A 21,829-nucleotide genomic window follows, 5' to 3' on the forward strand; every position below is an offset into this window, starting at 1 on the left:
TAAGCATTCAGCTGCTAACCAGAAGGTCAGCAGTTCGAATCCACCAGTTGCTCCTTGGAAACCCTTCAGGGTGGTTTTACTGTGTTCTCTAGGGTTGCTGTGAGTTGGAATCAACTCAACCATAACGATTTTTTTTTTAATAGAGAGATAGGAGCCCTGATGGCACAGCGGTTAAGTGCTTCGCTGCTATCCAGAGGGTTGGCAGTTCGAACCCACCAGCTGCTCTGCAGGCGAAAGGTGTCAAAGTCTGCTTCCGTAAAGATTTACAGCCTTGTTAACCCTATGGGGCTGTTCTACTCTGTCCTACAGGGTTGCTGTGAATTGGAATCAACTTGATGGCAGTGGGTGTGTAATAGATATTTAGGATTCTTTTATTTGAGGATGATAGAAGAGAAAAGAATCTCATAATTCCTCTGGTTTGACATACAGGTCCGAACCAACTTTATCTTATGAGAAATGTTATTCTTTTAGTAATGTTTGATATTGTGATTACATTTGAAGTTCTCTTAACTGACACAACGGACACACGTGTGAGACACACATAAGTAAACATATTTAAATAGTTAAATAGTATGGAATATGCTAAATTAGTAATACATATGGGTTACTATACAAGCACAGAGCAAGGACATCCAACAAAGATTGGAGAAGCCAGGTTAATGCCTGAAGAGAGTCAGAAAGGATAAGTAAGAGTTCTTTGAGCCTGGGAAGTATAGAGCAATGGCTTATGAGGCCAGGAGCACAATGGTATGTGAAAAGGTGGAAAACGTATTTCATTATGGCTTGTGAATGTGTGATGTATTGGGAAGGCTGCAGGAGATGAGGCTGGAAGAGATAGATGGGGGGCCAGATCATGAATGACTTTGTAAGGCGTTAAGGTATTGAACATTAAAAAAGTACAAGAAAATACTTAATCATCATAGTGATGATAATGGGAGCTGTTATTTATTGATTGCTTATTGTTGTGCTAGACAATATGCTCACCGTTTTATAGTGTGTTCTCATTTAGCTTCTCAATAGTTCCGTGTTGTAGTTGTTTTTATATCCATTTTATAGGTGAGGAAACCGAGGTTTAGAAAAGTAATCGGCCCAAGGCAATACAGCTAGTAAGTAGCAAGTCTGAATTAGAATCTGGGCCCCTCTGATTTATAAAGTCCTCTTATAACTATGCTGTACTGCCTAGATCAGTGGTTTGCACACATGGTAGGTGGTTAATACATATTTTTTAATTGACTGCATTTTTCCTTATAGCTGTCACATGCAGACTATTTTAGGCATACTTGTTTTATTGCACTTTGTAGAGGATTGTGTTTTTAATAAATTGAAGGTTTGTGGCAACCCTGTGTTGGGCAAGTCTGTCTGCATTGTTTTTCCAATAGCATGTGCTCACTTCATGTTTCTGTGTCACAATTTGGTAATTCTCACAGTATTTTGAACTTTTTCATTATTATTATACCTGTTATGGTGATCTGTGATCAGTGATCTTTGATGTTACTATTGTAATTGTTTTGGGGCGCTGCGAACCACACCCAGTGTAAGACGGTGAAGGTGATTGATAAATGTTGTGTGTGTTCTGACTGTTCCACGGACCGGTCGTTCCTGTCTCTCTCCTACTCCTCAGGCCTCCCTGTTTTCTGAGACACGACAACATTGAAATTAGGCCAGTTAGTAATCCTGGAATGGCTTCTAAGTGTTCAAGTGAAAGGAAGAGTTGCCCATCTCTCACTCTAAATCAAAAGCTGGAAATGATTAAGCTTATTGAGGAAGGGATGCCGAAAGCTGCGATAGATGGAAAGCTAGGACTCCTGTGCCAAATAGTTAGCTAATCGTGAATGCAAAGGAAAGGTTCTTGAAGGAAATTAAAAGTGCTACTCCAGTGAACACACGAATGATAACAAGTGAAACAGCCTTGTTGCTGATGTGGAGAAAGTTTTAGTGGTCTGAATAGAAGATCAGACCAGCCGCAACATTCCCTTAAGCCAAAGCCTAATCCAGAGCAAGGCCCTAACTCTGTTCAATTCTGTGAAGGCTGAGAGAGGTAAGGAAGCTGCAGAAGAAAAGCTTGAAGCCAGCAGAGGTAGGTGCATGAGGTTTAAGGAAAGAAGCCGCTTCTATAACGTAAAAGTGCAAAGTGAAGCAGCAAGTGCTGATGCAGCAGCTGCAGCAAGTCACCCAGAAGCTCCAGCTGAGATCACTGATGGAGGGGCCACACTCCACAGTGGGCTTTCAGTGCAGACGGAACAGCCTTGTATTGGAAGAAGATGCCGTCCAGGACTTCCATAGCTAGAGAGGAGAAGTCAGTGCCTGGTTTCAGAACTTCAGGGGACGGGCTGACTCTCTTGTTAGGGGCTAGTACAGCTGGTGACTTCAAGTTGAAGCAGCGCTCATTTACCATTCCAAAAATTCTAGGGCCCTTAAGAATTATGCTAAATACACTCTGCCTGTGCTCTGTAAATGGGACGACAAAGCCTGGATGGCAGCACATCTGTTTACAACATGGTTTACTGAATATTTTAAGCCCACTATTGAGTCCTACTGCTGAGAAAAAAAGATGCCTTTCAAAATTATTACTGCTCATTGACAAGGCAGCTGGTCACCCAAGAGCTCTGATGGAGGTGTACAAGGAGATCTGTGTTGTTTTCATGCCTGCTAACACAACATGCATTCTGCAGCCCATGGATCAAGGAGTAATTTCGACTTTCAAGTCTTATTATGTAAGAAATGCATCTCATAAGGCTGTAGGTACCATTGGAAGCCCTGGTGGCACAGTGGTTAAGTGCTGTGGCTGCTAACCAAGAGGTCAGCAGTTCAGATCCGTTAGGTGCTCCTTGGAAACTCTATGGGGCAGTTCTACTCTGTCCTATAGAGTCGCTATGAGTCGGAATCAACTCGACAGCTGTGGTTTTTTTTTTTTTTTCGTTTTTAATAGCCACCATAGATAGTGATTCCTCTGATGGATCTGGGCAAAGTAAATTGAAAACCTTCTGGAAAGGATTCACTGTTCTAAATGCCATTAAGAACATTTGTGATTCATGGGAGGAGGTCAAAATATCAACATTAACAAGAGTTTGGAAGAAGTTGATTCCAGCCCTCATGGATGACTTTGAGGAGTTCAGGACTTCAGTGGAGGAAGTAACTGCAGATGTGGTGGAAATACTAAGAGAACTAGAATTAGGGGAGCCTGGGGATGTGACTAAATTGCTGCAATCTCATGATAAAACTTTAAACAGATGAGGAATTGCTTCTTATGGCTGGAAAAAAAAAGTGGTTTCTTGAGATGGAATCTGCTTCTGGTGAAGATGCTATGAACATTCTTGAAATGACAACAAAGGTTTTAGAATACTAGTAAACTTAGTTAATAAAGTAGTGGCAGGGTTTGAGAGGATTGACTAATTTTGAAAGAAGTTGTACTGTGGGTAAAATGCTGTCAAACAGCATTGCGTGCTACAGAGAAATCTTTCATGAAAGGAAGAGTAAGTTGATGCTGCAAACTTCATTGTTGTCTTATTTTAAGAAATTGCCGCAGCCATCCTATCCTTCAGCAACCACCACCCTGATCAGTCAGCAGCCATCAGCATGGAGGCAAGACCCTCCACCAACAAAAAGGTTACGACTCGCTGAAGAGTCAGATGATGGTTAGCATTTGTTAGCAATAAAGTATTTTTTAAGGTATGAACATTGTTTTTTCTTCAGAACTGTTGCACACTTAATAGACTACAGCATAGTGTAAACATAACTTTAATATGCACTGGGAAACCAAAAAAATTCATGTGATTCTTTATCGTGATAATTGCTTTATTATGGTGGTCTGGAACCAAACCCACAATATCTCTGAGGTATTCCTGTGGTAGCATCTAATAATTTGACTTTTTCAGACAAGTTTTAAAAGTTCAGTAAGGTCACATTTGACTAGAAAAACAACCTTTATCAGTATTGTCATTAGTACAGGATTATTTTCACCAAGAAATGTCCATAATATGCATTTAAAACCAGCAGATTGGGATAGTTAAGAATATCAACTTTTTTTAGGCCAATTTATTACAGTAGGAAAAAAACGGAAATACAGATGGGCTAAAAGGAAAAAAAATTAAATCACTGTGATGCCATCACTCAGGTAGCTTCTGTTTATATTTTGGTGTATATCCTTGCTGGCTTTTAAATATGCATAAATAAACATTTGCATTTAAAATCCATTTCAACAAAGCACGTATTTCAAGAATCCGTAATTTAATGTCTCAGTGAGCTTTTCTGCAGTTTTTATGCTTTTTGGGAACTCTTCAAGTACAGCTTGTGACTGAATTTTCAATAAGCTAATTTTAATTTCTGAAGACTTACTTGATTTTAAAAAGAAATGGTGTTCAGAATACATTTATTTCAACATTAAAGTTGTTAGAATTGCTGTTGAACTAAAATGTTTTTCAAATCTTGTGATTATTTTTCAGTAAAATTTTTAAGAAAAATATACAAATAATGAGCTGTATAGCTTGGTGGTGAATATCCACAAAGTGAATGCACACAACCATGTAACAAGAAACACAACGTTCCCAGCGCCTCAGAATCCCCTTTGCACTCCTCTTGCACTCACTGCTTTCCCCCCACCCCAGGTCTAGCTACTCTGCTGACTAGATAAGTTTTGCTTTCATTTGTCACTTCTAAATAAATAGTATTTGAGCAAATCTTGAGCCACTGATACGGTTTTGATTTGATCGGTGATTTGAATTTTCCAGTATAAAAAGTTTAATAAAAACATACACACACACACACACAAATACAGACAATAGTATAATGAACCTCCCTGTACCCATCACCCATCTTCAACACTGATAATTAACGGGCAGTCATCTTTCATCCAACACCCTCCCCCCAATTGTTTTGAAGTAAACCCCCAGGGATCATGTTATCATCTTAGTGAATATTTCAGTATTTCTAAAAAATGAAAACATTTTTTAATTTCCTAATGTTCTATTTCTTAAACATTGAAAACTCTTTAAAGAATATAATCATACCTTTAAAAATAATCAGTTTCTTAATATCATTGAATATTTGGTCAGTGTTCAAAATTCCCCAAATACCAGATTTTTATGCTGTTTGTTTGAATTGAGGTTCATATATTGCCTTGGTTGATATATCTGTGAAGTTTCTCTCAATCTAAAGGTACTCTCTTTATCTCTTCTTTGTCCTTGAAATATTTGTTGATTTTTTTTTTTTTTAAGCTGGTTGTCAGTTTTATTTCTCTGGTATTCTTTCAAATGGGCAGCCTCATTCAGCCTTTTCCTGAAAAATTAGTATACGTTTTTAAAATTGGGGTATGATTTACATATAATTAAATGCACAGATCTCAAGTGTTCAGCTGATGAATTTTAACAAGTGTGTATACATCAGCATAACTACTATCCAGTATACTTTGTTTTCTTTTGTGGTCTTTTTCGTTGGGAAAAAGACGAGAAAACCCTTCTGTTCCTTTAGACTCTATGAAGTTTAGAGTAACCACAGCTACAAGGAGCATAGTCATTGATTGCTATTAACCTGTTAACCCATTGCTGTTGATTCGATTCCGACTCATAGTGACCCTACTAGGAATATAAATTAGGAATATAAAGACTTCTGCTTTTCAGCAACTAGATTAAGAAAATTTGGGGTTTGGAAAAATACTTGCTAGCAGAGGGATATGTGTGACATGTTAGAGTCAAAGGTGGGAAGTGTGAACGCACTGCCCTGGAATTTATCACTACAGTAAAAGCTGCACTTCTCCCCCACACTTTCCACCATGTCTCTAAATTCTCCTCTAAAGTCACGAGGGTCCTGGGGTTATGGAGACCAGGAATGAGTTAACTGCAGCTGAGGCACATAAATATCTTGAGTATATTACCTGACAGACCTTAGCCATCTTGGTTCTTTCATCTTTGCTTTGTCCCTGATTGACTTTATTCTTGTATTTAACTTTTGTGACATTTTCTTGCTTGGCTTGTTTTGCTAGACTTCGCTTGTTTTGCATCGATCTTGGTGTGATATACTAGTAGGAAGAGAGAATAGAAGTTACTAAGAGTTACAAAGTGGCCACTCTGTGAGGAATCTTCATAAATATAAACTTCTTAACTACCAAGTGGTGGAGGTGGGTGGCAGTCATTTTATAGATCTTATAGATCAGGAAACAAAATCAGAGCTCCAGTGATTTAGCCAAGGCCATATAGCTAGTAACTACTAAAAACGAGGATTTAAACCTTGAACTTTTACTCCAGAACTGTTAAAATGTTCTCACTAAAACATGTGTCTTCATGAGCATTAGAAACCTAAGCAATAGTAACTTTGCCTTTCATAATTCCTGCTTTTTAGATATGGTGGTCTTGTATTTAGTGCATGAAAAGACAATCACATTTAAAACATAAAATTATATCAAATCCAATTGTATTAAAATTTTCTACATGAACATAAAAGTCTCAATTTGTTTCAAGGGAAGGCTTTGCATTAAAAGTCAGTAAAACACAAGAATTGTCTAGTGCCTGTGGTGCAGTATAATCACATTAGACCAGTATTATGGTTTTCAAAGGTGATTAATAGGAAAAGAACTTACCAGGTTGTCTTTAGGTAGTTCAATTCAGTAAGTATGGCTTTCTTATAACTTGAGGTGGCTTAAATTTCTAGTTCTTTGTTAAATTTGTAGTTAAACATTTTTAAAGTGAAAAGTTTCTGTTTTTAGTTTATGAAAAATAGGTTCCTTTAAAAAGCTTTTTTAAAAAAGTAATATATTTTTAACAGAAGTTCGTTTTTAAAGAGATGATACCTTTTATGCTGTTTTAAATTACTTGCCTATATTCAGATCTGTATATGATTCAGATTTAGTTTCTAATTTGAAAAAAATGACTTATTTCTGCTCCTTTTTTCTTTTAAAATCTTGAGAACAATTTACCAGTCGTTATTAATGATAATCACCAGAATTTTACTTTTCCTTTGGGTGCCCTATTTTGTAAACAGATTCAGGATTTTAAATATTCAAATCCAAATTATTAAGTGTACCAAGCTTGTTGTAGAATTTTTTATCCCCAGCTAAGACCCCTGCCCCCTGCCAAGGAGGGAAAAAAAAACCCATTCTGGATTGTTTAAAAAGAACAACCTCTGTATTTGCACCCTCTAGAAATGATGTTAATGCTCTCTTAAGAAATTTTTACAACAATCTCTTTGGTGAAAATTAGGACTTTTCAGCACCCTCCCAAAAAATAGCTCAAAAACCAACTTCCTCTGAAACTTGACGTAGTATAAAAAAAAAATCTAGTTGTCTTTTTCTTGGTTTTACTGAGCTTTTATATTCTTAGGAGAAACAAATTTCAAAAGAAGATAATGGGTTTCACTAATAGAAGTATGTATTGCTTTTTGAAAGGCCTTTTTACGTAAAGTTGTTCGGGTAAGACAAATGGAACAATCAGTTAAGCTCATTCCTTCTGTACTTAATTTTGAACTTCAAAGCTCCTAGTTTTAACCTCTGGTTCAGTCCCATCTTACTAGATTTAAGTGGCTTTTGTTTTGTTTTGTTTTTTTTCATGCAGGTTCTGCTCATTAATCACCACGAGTGTGGATCTGAAGAAGAGTTTATTACCTCTCTTTTTTTGAGTATGTTAAACTTCAGATACACACAACGTAGCCTCTCCTTCCCTATTAGATTCTTAGAAGGTAGTTATATTTTTTATAGTCTCCTTCTTGTGACTTTGATAGTTGTGATCAATAAGAATAAAAACTATTCCTTACATACTGGGCTACTGCATGCAAATCAGTTCATTTAAAACCTCCTGGAGGTCTTTAGCATGCCAGACATTAAACCATGAGTGTGTGTCTGTGGAGGTAACCATGTTCCAAAGAAATTTAAGAGTTTAATCTTTTAACAAGAAGCTGGGAGAGTTATCCTTCAGGTTCTGGGAATCATTGACTTTAAGGGGCTTGCTTTCGGTGTGATTTTCAAAATTAATTTAAAATGGGAAGTGATACTTAGAAATATTTTTGTGGTGTTAGATGTATCTCTGAATGAATAGTAGGGAGGAAATTTGCTTGTGTTGTTTCTATTATGCGCTTAACAAAATAGCAGATTCACCATGCTTTATTAGTTAAAATTAATGAGCATATATTTTTGCTGTGTTTGAAATTTTTAGACAGATTTATGTACTTTTTCTTCTTGTAAATGGATATGATGAGTAAAATATGATACATAAAAATTTACTCTTTTTTTTATATCTAGGGCTGGAAAAAAGAAAGAATTCTGGCTGAGTACCCTGATGGCAGGATAATAATGGTTCTTCCTGAAGACCCGAAGTATGCCCTGAAAAAGGTACATTTCCAGTGAGATTTCATGTACAGTGCATAAAATTAGTGTAGCATATTTTAAGAGGAAAACATGCAAAACTCAGTTACTCATGCTGAAGTGTTGCAGTTATGTAATACTGCAAGGAAAGGGCTTGTGTTCTTCCATCTCAAGTATTTTTGTGATTCCTGTTTAGCAATGCTGGCATAGTACATGTAAACACCAATTCTAAGAACAAGAAATAAGGATTTTAAGAATATAAACAATTGAAAAACTGTGCTAAACTTTGTAGTGTGAATTTAATAAGTTGTTGTTAGGTGCTGTCAAGTCGGTTCTGACTCACAGCAACCTATGCACAACAGAATGAAACACTCCCTGGTCCTATGCCATCCTTACGATCATTGTTATGCTTGAGCCCATTGGTGCAGCCACTGTGTCAGTCCACCTCGTTGAGGGTCTTACTCTTTTCTGCTGACCCTGTACTCTGCCAAGCATGATGTCCTTCTCCAGGGATTGATCCCTCCTGACAACGTGGCCAAAGTACGAAAGACGCAGTCTCACCATCCTTGCTTCTAAGGAGCGTTCTGGTTGTAATTCTTTCAAGACACATTTGTTCGTTCTTTTGGCAGTCCATGGTATATTCAGTATTCTTTGCCAACACCACAATTCAAAGGCATCAATTCTTCTTCTGTCTTCCTTATTCATTGTCCAACTTTCACATGCATATGATGCAATTGAAAATACCAGGGCTTGGGTCAGGAGCACATTAGTCTCCAAGGTGACATCTTTGCTCTTCAACACTTTAAGGAGGTCTTTTGCACCAGATTTACCCAATACAGTGCGTCTTTTGATTTCCTGACGGCTGCTTCCATAGCTATTGATTGTGGATCCAAGTAAAATGAAATGCTTGACAACTTCAGCCTTTTCTCCATTTATCATGATGTTGCTCATTGGTCCAGTTGTGAGGATTTTTGTTTTCTTCATGTTGAGGTGCAATCCATACTGAAGGCTGTGGTCTTTGATCTTCATTAGTAAGTGCTTCAAGTCCTTTTCACTTTCAGCAAGCAAGATTGTGTCATCTGCATAACGCAGGTTGTTAATGAGTCTTCCTCCAATCCTGATGCCTGTTCTTCTTCATACAGTCCAGCTTCCCGGATTATTTGCTCAGCATACAGATTGAGTAGGTATGGTGAAAGGATACAGCCCTGACACACACCTTTCCTGACTTTAAACCAATCAGTATCCCCTTTTCCTGTCCGAACAGCTGCCTCTTGATCTATATAAAAGTTCCTCATGAGCACGATTAAGTGTTCTGCAATTCTCATTCTTCACAACGTTATCCATAATTTGTTGACACACACAGTCGAATGCCTTTGCAGTCAGTGAAACACAGGTAAACATCCTTCTGGTATCTCTGCTTTCAGCCAGGATCCATCTGACATCAGCAATGATATCCCTGGTTCCACATCCTCTTCTGAAAACGGCCTGAATTTCTGTCAGTTCCCTGTCGACATACTGCTGCAGCCGTTTTTGAATGATCTTCGGCAAAATTTTGCTTGCGTGTGATATTAATGATATTGTTCATATACTGCTGCAGCCGTTTTTGAATGATCTTCAGCAAAATTTTGCTTGCGTGTGATATTAATGATATTGTTCTATAATTTCCACATTCAGTTGGATCACCTTTCTTGGGAAGAGGAATAAACATAGATCTCTTCCAGTCAGTTGGCCAGGAAGCTGTCTTCCATATTCCTTGGCATAGACGAGTGAGCACCTCCAGTGCTGCATCTGTTTGTTGAAACATCTCAATTGATATTCCATCAATTCCTGGAGCCTTGTTTTTCGCCAATGCCTTCAGAGCAGCTTGGACTTCTTCCTTCAGTACCATCAGTTCCTGATCATATGCTGCCTCTTGATACATCCTCTAATTCTTTTTGGTATAATGACTCTGTGTATTCCTTCCATCTTTTTTGGATGCTCCCTGCATCGTTTAGTATTTTCCCCATGGAATCCTTCACTATTGCAACTCGAGGCTTGAATTTTTTCCTCAGTTCTTTCAGCTTGAGAAACGCCGAGCGTGTTCTTCGTTTCTGGTTTTCTATCTGCAGCTCTTTGCACGTGTCATTATAATACTTGGTCTTCCTGAGCTGCCCTTTGAAATCTTCTGTTCAGTTCTTTTACTTCATCATTTCTTTCTTTTGCTTTAGCTGCTTGATGTTTGTGAGCAAGTTTCAGAGTGTTCTCTGACATCCATCTTGGTCTTTCCTTTCCTTTCCTGTCTTTTCAGTGACCTCTTACTTTCTTCGTGTATGATGTCCTTGATGTCATTCCACAGTTTGTCTAGTCTTCAGTCACTAGTGTTCAGTGCATCAAATCTATTCTTGAGATGGTCTCTGACTTCAGGTGGAATATACTCAAGGTCATATTTTGGCTCTCGTGGACTTGCTCTGATTTTCTTCAGTTTCAGCTTGAACTTGCATATGAGCAATTGATGGTCTGTTCCACAGTCGGCCCCTGGCCTTGTTCTGATGGATGATACTGAGCTTTTCCATCATCTCTTCCGACAGATGTAGTCAGTTTGATTCCTGTGTGTTCCATCTCGCGAGGTCCATGTGTATAGTCGCTGTTTATGTTGGTGAAAGAAGGTATTTGCAACGAACAAGTCGTTGCTCTTGCAAAATTCTATCATTCTATTTCTGTCTTTGTTTCTGTCACCAAGGCTGTATTTTCCAACTACTGATCCTTCTTCTTTGTTTCCAACTTTTACTTTCCAGTCACCAGTCATCTTGATTGCACGTTTGATCAATTTCAGACTGCAGCAGCTGATAAAAATCTATTTCTTCATCTTTGGCCTTAGTAGTTGGTGCATAAGTTTGAATAATAGTCGTAATAACTGGTCTTTCTTGTAGGTGTTTGGATATTATCCTGTCACTGACAGCGTTGTACTTCAGGATAGATCTTGAAATGTTATTTTTGACAATGGATGCAACACCATTCCCCTTCAAGTTGTCATTCCTAGCATTAGACTATATGATTGTCTGATTCAGAATGGCCAATACCAATCCCTTTCAGCTTACTGATACCTAGGGTATTGATGTTTATGTGTTCCATTTCATTTTTGACGATTTCCAATTTTCCTAGATTCATACTCCATACATTCCAGGTTCTGGTTATCAGTGTATGTTTACAGCTGTTTCTTCTCATTTTGAGTTGTGCCACATCAGGAAATAAAGGTCCTGAAAGCTTTTCTCCATCCATGTCGTTAAGGGCGACTGTACTTTGAGGAGGCAGCTCTTCTCCAGTCGTCTTTTGAGTGCCTTTGCAACCTTGGGGGCTCATTTTCCAGCACTATATCAGACAGTGTACTGCTGCTGTTCATAAGGTTTTCACTGGCTAATGCTTTTCAGAAGTAGACTGCCGGGTCCTTCTTCCTAGTGAATTGCATTTTAGATGAATTGATTAGTGTCTTGTATTATCAATAATTTCAGTGATGGAGTAGAAGGTATGCTAGTTAAGTTAATGAATTATGCTAAATGATTTTGAGAATTAGAATTAAAAGTTGAATCACAGTAATTGTGACTGTTTAAATTAATAAAATATAAAAATCCATTCTAAGACTAAATTTCTAAATAAAAACTATTGCAGAAAAAAACTTAGTAGGCCATAAAAACCTGAAATTAAACATTAGATAATAATATAATGATATTGAAAATAGAGATATACTTCAATTTATAAATATAATATAGAAAACCTAAAGAAAATCCTCTTATTTAGTGTGAATCAAGGCTTAGTCCAACTTAAAGTTCCATAATTTAAGGATCCAGAGAGTTTATTATGTTGAAAATGAACCAGGGAGGTAATGAACCCTGGAAGCATTTCATTTATATAGAGTGTCTTAAAAGTTGGGAACCATAGGATAAACTTTAAAGAAAGTTTTATTGTGGTAAAACATATATAACAAAAAATTTGCCATTTTAACCATTCTTTAAGTGTAAATTTAGTGACATTAATTACATTTACCATGTTGTGCAACTATAACCACTATCCATTTCCAAAAGTTTTCCATCACTCCAAACAGAAACTCAGTACCCTTTCACTAATAACTCTTCATTTCCCTCTCCCCCAGAGTCTGGAGGAGAGGGACAGTGTCTGGGGGAGAGGGATATGGGAGTTATTAGCTAAGGGGTACTTAACGTTTGTCTCTATGCATTTGCTTATTCTAGATATTTCATTTAAGTGGGATGATAAAATATTTGTTCTTTCATACCTGACTTCTTTCACTTAGCATAATGTTTTCAAGGTTTATCCATATCATACCATGTATCAGAACTTCATTTCTTTTTATGGCTGAATAATATTCTATTGCATATATATATATATTGCATTTTGTTTGTCCACTCATCTGTGGGTTTTTGGGATTCATCTGTTGGAGGACACTTGGGTTGTTTCCAGCTTTTGATTATTGTGAATAATGCCACAGTGAACATTGACATTATAAGCATCTGTTTGAGTTCCCTGCTTTCAATTCTTTGGGGTATAGAGTAGAATTGCTAATTCTGTGTTTAACTTTTTGAGGAACTGCCAAACTGTTTTCCACAGCAGGTGTACTTAATATCTACCAGCAGTGCAGGAGAGTTTCAGTTTTCTTCATCTCCTCGCCAATACTTGTTATTTTCCATTTTTCTGATAATAACCATCCTAGTGGAGGTAAAGTGATATCTCATTGTGGTTTTGATTTGCATTTTCCTAATGACTGGTGATGTTGAGCATATTTTCATCTGCTTATTGTCTGTTAGTATAGCTTCTTTGGAAAAATGTCTATTGCAAGACTTTTCCCCATTTTTTAATTGGGTTTTTGCCTCTTTATTGTTGAATTGTAGGAGTTATTTATATATTTTGGGTATTAAACTAATTTTTATATTAGTTACATTTTAAGATAGTTTCATACGTTTTTCTTCAAAAAGCAAAGGTGCTTTTTCAGAAGTGCTTCATAATGTAAAGCAGTTGGTCCAATGGTTTATCTGAAAAAAATACACTACAATATGTGCAAAATCCTTGGAAACACAAAATAGTGTATTTATTAAACTTTTTTCAGGTTGACAATTGGACCTCTTTAAATTTAGAAATAATTCACCTGAAAAGGAGGTTGAAGAGAAACACTTTGAATCTATTACTTAAAAATGTAACTGACATTCTACTTAAAACATAAGTTTATCCTGTGGTTCCTGACTTTTCAGATGCCCTGTATATAATCCCAGATACACAAATAGGTCTTCCTACTACCACTGCATAACAATGTAGACAGTTGTACTTAGAATGACATGGAAATGTAGCACATGTCTCATACTTGAAACATTGATCCTTGTACAGAAATACATACCTATCGAAGTAATGTTGGATCAGTGATTGACTAAATGAAAATTAAATTATGGACGTTTTGGAATACCATCATCGTGTAGAAATGTGAAGTAGAGACCTTTGTTAGGTCCACATTGTGGAAGCCAGACTTTTTAAGAATCCTCAGTGAATTGCTAATGTCTTCATTTCACTTCCTTAGGATAAAATCTCAGTAAACTATAATTTAGTAGGTTAAAAGTTAGTAACCCAAAATAGGTTAAAAATTAAAAATTAGGGAATTGTGAGTCATTTCCCTGTAGGAACCGAAGCGGGAGTTGTATTGTGGGATACTGATCCAGGATTAGGGGGACTTCAGTTTTCATCACTGAGTAAGGTATAAGCTATGTGGTATTCTGCATGTCAGAGATACAAATACTGAACCCTGTTAGAGATTATCTGCATTATTCAACTTACTAACACAAATGAGTGTTTATTGGACTGAATATGTGGACATTGTTTTTAATTGGGAGGAGACTAATGTTTCAGTGTGTATACAAGTCTTGGGTTTGAGTGCCTTCAAAGGTCTGAGCTTCTATTTAACTTTGACCACAGTTCTGGGAGGTTAAAACTGGAAGAAGCACAGTTTGATGTCATGTTAACATTTTGGGTCAAATCCTTATTACTCGGTTTTTAAAATGTTTGATAATTGATATGGGAAGGTTACTAAATCTTTGAGTCTTATTTCTTCCATATATAAAGGGAGGAACCAAAAACCTTCAAGAGATTGTGGATAAAGTGCTTTGCATAATGTCTGGCCCATAGATGGTTGACAAAGAGTAAACATGAGTTTCTTTCTCTGTTAGCTACTTCATTTAACTGATGACAGTACTAATTAAGGCTTAGGGGGAAATGTGGCTTGCCTAGCCAAGACTCCTCCAGTGAAGCTCTCCCCATTTCACAAACCTATGATGTTTTTAATGGGGCGCCTTAAGGTCCTCATTACGTATTGTAGGTGCTCTTAACCTCTCACTCCCTAGTTGTTGTTAGGTGCTGTCGAGTTGGGTCTGAGTCATAGCAAGCCTGTGTACAACAGAACGAAACACTGCCCAGTCCTGCACAGCCCTCACAGTTCTTGCTATATTCGAGTCCATTGTTTCAGCCACTGTGTTGGTCCATTTTGTTGAGGGTTCTCCTCTTTTTTGCTGACCCTCTACTTTACCAAGCATGATGTCCTTCTCCAGGGACTGGTCCGTCCTGATAACATATCCAAAGTAATTGAGACAGTCTTACCATCCTCGCTTCCAAGAAACACTCTGGCTGTATTTCTTCCAAGACAGCCTTGTTCGTTCTTATAGCAGTCCATGGTATAGTCAGTATTCTTTGCCAACACCATAATTCAAAGACATCAATCCTTCTTTGGTCTCCTTCTTTATTGATCAGCTTTCACATGCATTTGAGGCGATTGAAAATACTGTGGCTTGGGTCAGGCACACCTTACTCCTCAAGGTGACATATTTGCATTTTAACACTTGAAAAAGGTGTTTTGCAGCAGATTTGCCCAATGCAATATGCCATTTGATTTCTTGACTGCTGCTCCCATGGGCTTTGGTTGTAGATCCAAGTAAAATGAAATCTTTGACAACTTCAGTCTCTTCTCTGTTTTTCATGATGTTGCTTATTTGTCTCTTTATGAGGATTTTTATTTTCTTTATGTTGGGGTGTAATTCATACTAAAGGCTGATCTTCCTCAGTTTTAAGTCTTCTTCACATTCTGCAAGCAAGGTTGTATCAGCTGCATATTGCAGGTTGTTAATGAATCTTCCTCCAATCCTGATGCTTCATTTTTCTTTTTATAGTCCAGCTTCTCAGATTATTTACTCAGTGTACAGAAGGAATAAGTATGGTGAAAGGATACAACCCTGACACATACCTTTCCTGATTTTCAACCATGCAGTATCCCCTTGTTTGGTTCAAAGGACTGCTTTTTGATCCATGTACAGGTTCCTCATGAGCACATTTAAGTGTTCTGGAATTCTCATTCTTCCTAATGTTATGATGCGCACAGTCTTCGCATAGTCAATAAAACACAGGTAAACATCCTTCTGGTATTCTCTGCTTTCAGCCACTATCCCATCTGACATCAGCAATGATATCGCTCATTCCACATCGTTTTCTGAATCTGGCTTGAATTTCTGGCAGTTCGCTGTCGATATACTGCTGCAACGCTTTTGAATTATCATCAGCAAAATTTTACTTGAGTGTGATATTAATGATATCAAAACCCAACCCAGTGCCGTTGAGTTGATTCCGACTCATAGCGACCCTATAAGACAGAGTAGAGCTGCCCCATATATTAATGAGATGTTTGATAAATTCTGCATTCTGTTGGATCACCTTTTCTCTGAAGTGGGTACTCTTCCAGTCGGTTGGCCAGGTAGTTGTCTTCCAGATTTCTTGGCATAGATGGAGCGAGCACTGCCAGAGCTGAATCTGTTATTGAAACATCTCAATTGGTATCCTGTCAGTTCCTGTAGCCTTGTTTTTAGCCAATGCCTTCAGTGCATCCTGGACATCTTCCTTTAATACCGTCGGTTCTTGATCATATTCTTGATCTTGGAATGGTTGAACTTGGACCTGTTCTTTTTGGTACAGTGAGTCCATGTATTCTTGCCATTTTCCTTTGATGTTTCCTGCGTCATTCAATATTTTGTCCATAGAATCCTTCAGTATTGCAACTTGAGGCTTGAATGTTTTCTTCAGTTCTCTCAGCTTAAGAAATATTGAGCATGTCCTTCCCTTTTGGTTTTCTAACTCCAGGTCTTTGCACATTTCGTTATAATACTTCATTTGTCTTCTTGAACCGCCCTTTGAAATCCTTTGTTCAGCCCTTTTACTTCATCGTTTCTTCCATTTGTTTTAGCTACTCTAGGTACAAGAGCAAGTTTTAGAGTTTCTTCTGACATCCATTTTGGTCTTTTCTTTCTTTCCTGTTTTTTTAATGGCCTTTTGTTTTCTTCATGTCTAATGTTCTTGAGGGCATCCCACAACTTGTATGATCTTCAATCATTAGTATTCAATGTATCAAATCTCTTCTTGAGATGGTCTCCAAATTCAGGTGGGGTATATTCAAGGTAGTACTTGGACTTTTGTTGGACTTGTTTAATTATCTTCATCTTCATCTCAAACTTCCATATGAGCAGTTGATAGTCTGTTCTGCAGTTGGCCCCTGGCCTTGTTCTGATGATGATACTGAGCTTCTCCATCATCTTTCCACAGATGTAGTCCATTTGGTTCCTGTGTGTTCCATCTGGTGAAGTCTATGTGTAGTTGCCATTTATGTTGTTGAAAAAAGGTATTTCCAATGAAGAAGTCGTTGGTCTTGCGAAATACTATCATGTGATCTCCGGCGTTGTTTCTGTCACCAAGGCCATACTTTCCAACTACTGATGCTTTTTCTTTGTTTCCAACTTTCGCATTCCAGTCACCAATAATTATCACTGCATCTTGATTGCATGTTCAATCAATTTCAAACTGCTGTAGTTGGGAAAAATCTTTAATTTCTTCATCTTTGGCCTTAACAGTTGAATATAAATTGTAATAATAGTCATATTAACTGATTTTACTTGTAGGCATATGGATAGTATCCTATCACTGACAGCGTTGTACTTCCAGATAGATCTTGAAATGTTCTTTTTGACAATGAATGTGACATCATTCTTCTCCTGTTTGTCATTCCCAGCATAGCATATGATTGTCTGATTCAAAATGGCCAATACCAGTCCATTTCAGTTCACTAATGCCTAGGGTATCAGTCTTTATGAGTTCCATTTCATTTTTGATGACTTCCAATTTTCCTAGATTCATACTTCGTACCTTCCATCTTTCAGTTATTAATGGATGTTTGCAACTGCTTCTTCTCATTTTGAGTCATGTCACGTCAGCTAATAAAGGTCTTGCCCAGTCATATTTTGCACGCCTTCCAACCTGAGGAAAACCCTGGTGGCACGGTGGGTAAGAGCTAAGGCTGCTAACCAAGAGGTCGGCAATTGGAATCCACCAGATGCTCCTTGGAAACTCTGTGGGGCAGTTCTACCCTGTCCTATAGGGTTGCTGAGTTGGAATTGACTCGAAGGCAGTGGGCTTGGTTTTTGTTTTGTTTTGTTTTCAACCTGAGAGGCTCATCTTCTGGTGCTTTATCAGACAGTGTTCCACTGCTGTTCATAAGGTTTTCACTGGCCAATTGTTTTTAGAAGTAAATTGCCAGGCCCTTCTTTCTTGTCAGTCTTAGTCTGAAAACTCAGCTGAAACCTGTCCACCATAGGTGAGCCTGCTGATATTTGAAATATTAGTGGCATAGCTTCCAGCATTACAGGAACACACCAGCTGATAAGTTGACAGATGAGTGGTGCTCACTTTCTAGACTGCCATAAATTAAAACCTGGGCTTGGCATCACTTTTAGTCTCCCCCATTTTGCAAAGTGGTCTGCAGGGCTTAAGAACAAAACAAAGCAGTAATGGTTACCCACTGAGTTAGTTACTCAAAATAACCCTTTAGAGAATGTTCTGTTTGGAATAATGTACCAACTTACTGAAGTACATCATTTTATATATACGTATATATATGCAAACATACATATACAGTGCTTTTATTGTTTAAAAAATTGTTTTTTATTTGGCAGGTTGATGAAATTAGAGAGATGGTTGATAATGATTTAGGCTTCCAGCAGGCTCCACTAATGTGCTATTCGAGAACTAAAACACTTCTCTTTATTTCTAATGATAAAAAAGTAGTTGGCTGCCTAATTGCAGAACATATCCAGCAGGTAAGTGATGAAGAGCACTTGTAAGTAGTTTTTTTTTTTTTTTTTTACTGACTTCACTATGTAATCTTGATATTCCTGATAAATTTATCTACATTTAAGTATGAGTACAAGAATTCCAGTGTGTGATTCTGTAACACCGTGGAGTTGTATTTTACATGGGGATTAGTTTCTCAGTTTAGAATATAAGATAAAAATTCTATAAAATCAAAAACCGAACCAGACTAAACCCTTGCTATCAAGTTGATTCCAACTCATAGCGACCCTATAGCACAGGGTTTCCAAGGCTGTAAATCTTTTTGGAAGCAGACTGCCACATCTTTCTCTTTCAAAGTGGCTGGTGGGTTCAAACTGTCAAACTTTTGGTTGTCAGCTGAGCGCTTAAGCACTGTACTAGCAGGACTCCTATAGAATCAAAAGCAGTGTTAAATTTTGTTTAGGAAATTTCTAATGTAATGGCTGCCTCAGTAAGTCCCTTCAGCACTGGAATAAATCAAAGGTTGGCAAACTACGGTCCATGCTAAAATCCAGCCTATTTGTAAATACAGTTTCATTGTAACACAGCCACATCCATTTGTTTACATATTGTCTCTGGCTGCCTCCTCACAATAGAGGCAGAGTTGAGTAGTTGAGTTGTTGCCAAAGTGACCAGGTGGGCAGCAAATCCTGAAATACTGTCTGGCCCTTATAGAAAGTTTGCTGATCCCTGGAACAGATCACCTGTTCTGTGACTGAGCACTAGGTGAAGTAGTTGGCTTGTGCTTAGAGGCCAAATTGTAAACAAACAAAACAAAACTTAAAAAACAACAAAATACTGTGTTGTGTTTTAATTCCTGTCCCACCTAGCTCCAAAAATGACTTGTAGCAGTGTTTAGAAGATAGCTAGGTAATGTTTGTTTCCTAGCTCTTATTTGTGTTGTCTAATTAATTGCTTTAAAGGTTTGTATCATGTCCTATCAGTGGGCTGGCCATGTTCTTTTTGGCAACTAAACGGCAAGGGAAATGTATGTTTTTAAAAGTTCATTAAAAACAGAAATTGGCATTGGGGAAAGGGCCTTTCTAAATTCTTGACATCCTCTGCCATCCCTGTTTCTAGTTGCCACACAGCTGTGTACCCTACAACTATGGCAGCAGTCTCAGAAACATTTGTTGTTATTACTGCTGTGTTCTTAATGTGTACTTGGCTGGTCCTTAGAATTCTGGAAGTGGAGAGAACTAACGTTGCGTTAGTATTACAGGCCCAGTATGATGGCAGTGTTCTTTTTATGTAATACCTTAGTTAATTTCTCAACAACTCTCTTGAGAGAGATGGTGAACATCCCCAAATTATCTGTGAGGAGCCTAATGCATGGAGAGAAATTAAGTAACTTCCTGTCATGTCACATAACTAGTAAATGAATTAGAACAGAATGTGGAACCAGGTTTATTTATTTTCTGAAAACGAGAATGAAGTCATAAGTGGTATCCATAGTTTAAGAAGCCAGAGAACCGTGATGACGTCTTCACTGAGGTCAGTACTAAACAATTGCTAATTAACATTCTCATTTTAAAAATTTTTCCCCAATTTTGACACCTTTAGGGCTACAGAGTTATAGAAGAGAAACTTCCAGTTATCGGAACAGAAGAAGAAAAAGTTAGATTTGAAAGGCAAAAAGCCTGGTGCTGCTCAACATTGCCAGAGCCTGCTATATGTGGGATCAGTCGAATATGGGTATTCAGCATGATGCGGCGGAAAAAAATTGCTTCTCGCATGATTGAATGCCTAAGGTAACTTAAATGTAATTCTTCAAATTATTTTCAGTACGTTGGGATTTAAACAAAGTTTTAGTAGAATTGGCATTTAATCTTAAGTGTATAACAGAAATGAAACGCATTGCTGTCAAGTTGATTCTGACTCATAGTGACCCTATAGGGAAGATTAGAATTGCCCCGTAGGATTTCCAAGGAGAGTGGCTGGTGAATTCGAACTCCTAACCTTTTGGTTGGCAGCCATAGCTCTTAACCACTGCGCCACCAGGTAAAGCCTTAATTAATTGTATATTTTGCATAAGATTGTCACTGTATTGGATCTGTAAGTGCTTTTTATGTGAACTTAATCTGAGGAGGAAGAAAGTGCTATTGGTTAAATATTATTAAAACATTTTGAGGGGGCAGGGCCAAGATGGCAGACTAGGTAGACGCTACCTCGGATCCCTCTTGCAACAAAGACTCGGAAAAACAAGTGAATCGATCACATGCATAACAATCTACGAACCCTGAACAACAAGCACAGATTTAGAGATGGAAAACGAACAAATACGGGGAAGCAGCGATTGTTTTCGGAGCCTGGAGCCAGCATCCCAGTAAGATAACCTTGGCGCCCGATTTAGGGGAGGGCCCAGGGGAGCTGAGGGCGCAAACAAGAGGCACAGCCCTACCCCCCTGAACTCACCCTGGGAGGGGGCCCAGCCGGTCCGCGTGGGCGGCGTGATGACGCAGCCAGTGGGAGAAGTCCCCGGGAGGCAGTGACTGGTCTTGGAGCTGGGAGAGCAGCGTCCCAGCCGAGGAATCTTGCCGCTGGGCTTTTGACTGGGCACTGTCACGGCACAAGCACGGGGAGCTGCTCCACTACCCTGAACTAACCCCGGGAGGGGGCCCAGCTGGTTCGCGGAGGCTGCGCGGCAACGCCGCTGGCGGGACGAGAAGTCCCCGGGAGGCAGCGACTGAATTTGGAGTTGGGAGTGCACCGTCCCAGCAGGAGAACCTTGACGCTGGGCATGGGACTGGCAGCGGAGGATCTGACCGCGGCTTCAGTGGGCCAGATCCCCGGGGGCAATCTCCACACAGCCAGCACACATAGGCAACACGCCCCTCGGGAGTCTTAGATAAAGTAGTCATTCCAAGCAAGACAAGCAACTCTGGCTATATTCTGAGGTGCTATTCTCCTATCTCTCTGATCCCTCCCCCACCCTCCCCAGGCGGCTTCATTAACATTGGAATTTCCTGAGCCAGAGGGAGAACGGCTCCGGCTCCGCGGCGGCTTTGCTTCCCCCCCCTTTTTTTTTCTTTTGGTCTTTTCCTGACCCACTCTTCCGGCCTGAGAGAAGGAAACACAAAAAACCCAGGGACCAAAAATCCACCCCTAATTGGACTAAAAACAGAACCAGCTACAGCCAAGCATATATGATCCAAATCTCAGACTTTCATCCTTACAGGGAACAAGGTGGCGGTTATAATCCAAAGCCAGTTCTGATAGGGATCTGACTGCATTTTTTTTTAGTGGATTTTCTGGAAAAACTAGTTTCCCAGTGATGGCTCGGAGACAGCAGTCCATATCAAACCACATAAAGAAGCAGACCATGACAGCTTCTACAACCCCCCCAAACAAAAGAATCAAAATCTTTCC

The 21,829-nt window shown here is 38.6% G+C and overlaps 1 protein-coding gene across 9 annotated transcripts in view; it reads left to right on the forward strand.

The window, feature by feature from the left end:
* ESCO1 (establishment of sister chromatid cohesion N-acetyltransferase 1) overlaps window positions 1–21,829 on the forward strand; it is a 133,906-nt gene that overhangs the window by 76,112 nt on the left and 35,965 nt on the right. For 7 of the 9 annotated variants that reach the window (XM_064294656.1, XM_064294657.1, XM_064294660.1 and 4 more), the window contains 3 exons: window positions 8,225–8,314; window positions 18,304–18,447; window positions 20,024–20,211. In XM_064294656.1, coding sequence (XP_064150726.1) covers window positions 8,225–8,314; window positions 18,304–18,447; window positions 20,024–20,211 — 422 coding nt within the window. Of the gene's footprint in view, window positions 1–7,541; window positions 7,666–8,224; window positions 8,315–18,303; window positions 18,448–20,023; window positions 20,212–21,829 lie in introns of those variants that run through there. The other 2 variants (XM_064294661.1, XM_064294662.1) reach the window with 1 other exon arrangement.

The sequence above is a fragment of the Loxodonta africana genome, chromosome 11 (assembly GCF_030014295.1).
Source record: "Loxodonta africana isolate mLoxAfr1 chromosome 11, mLoxAfr1.hap2, whole genome shotgun sequence".
Taxonomy (NCBI): domain Eukaryota; kingdom Metazoa; phylum Chordata; class Mammalia; order Proboscidea; family Elephantidae; genus Loxodonta; species Loxodonta africana.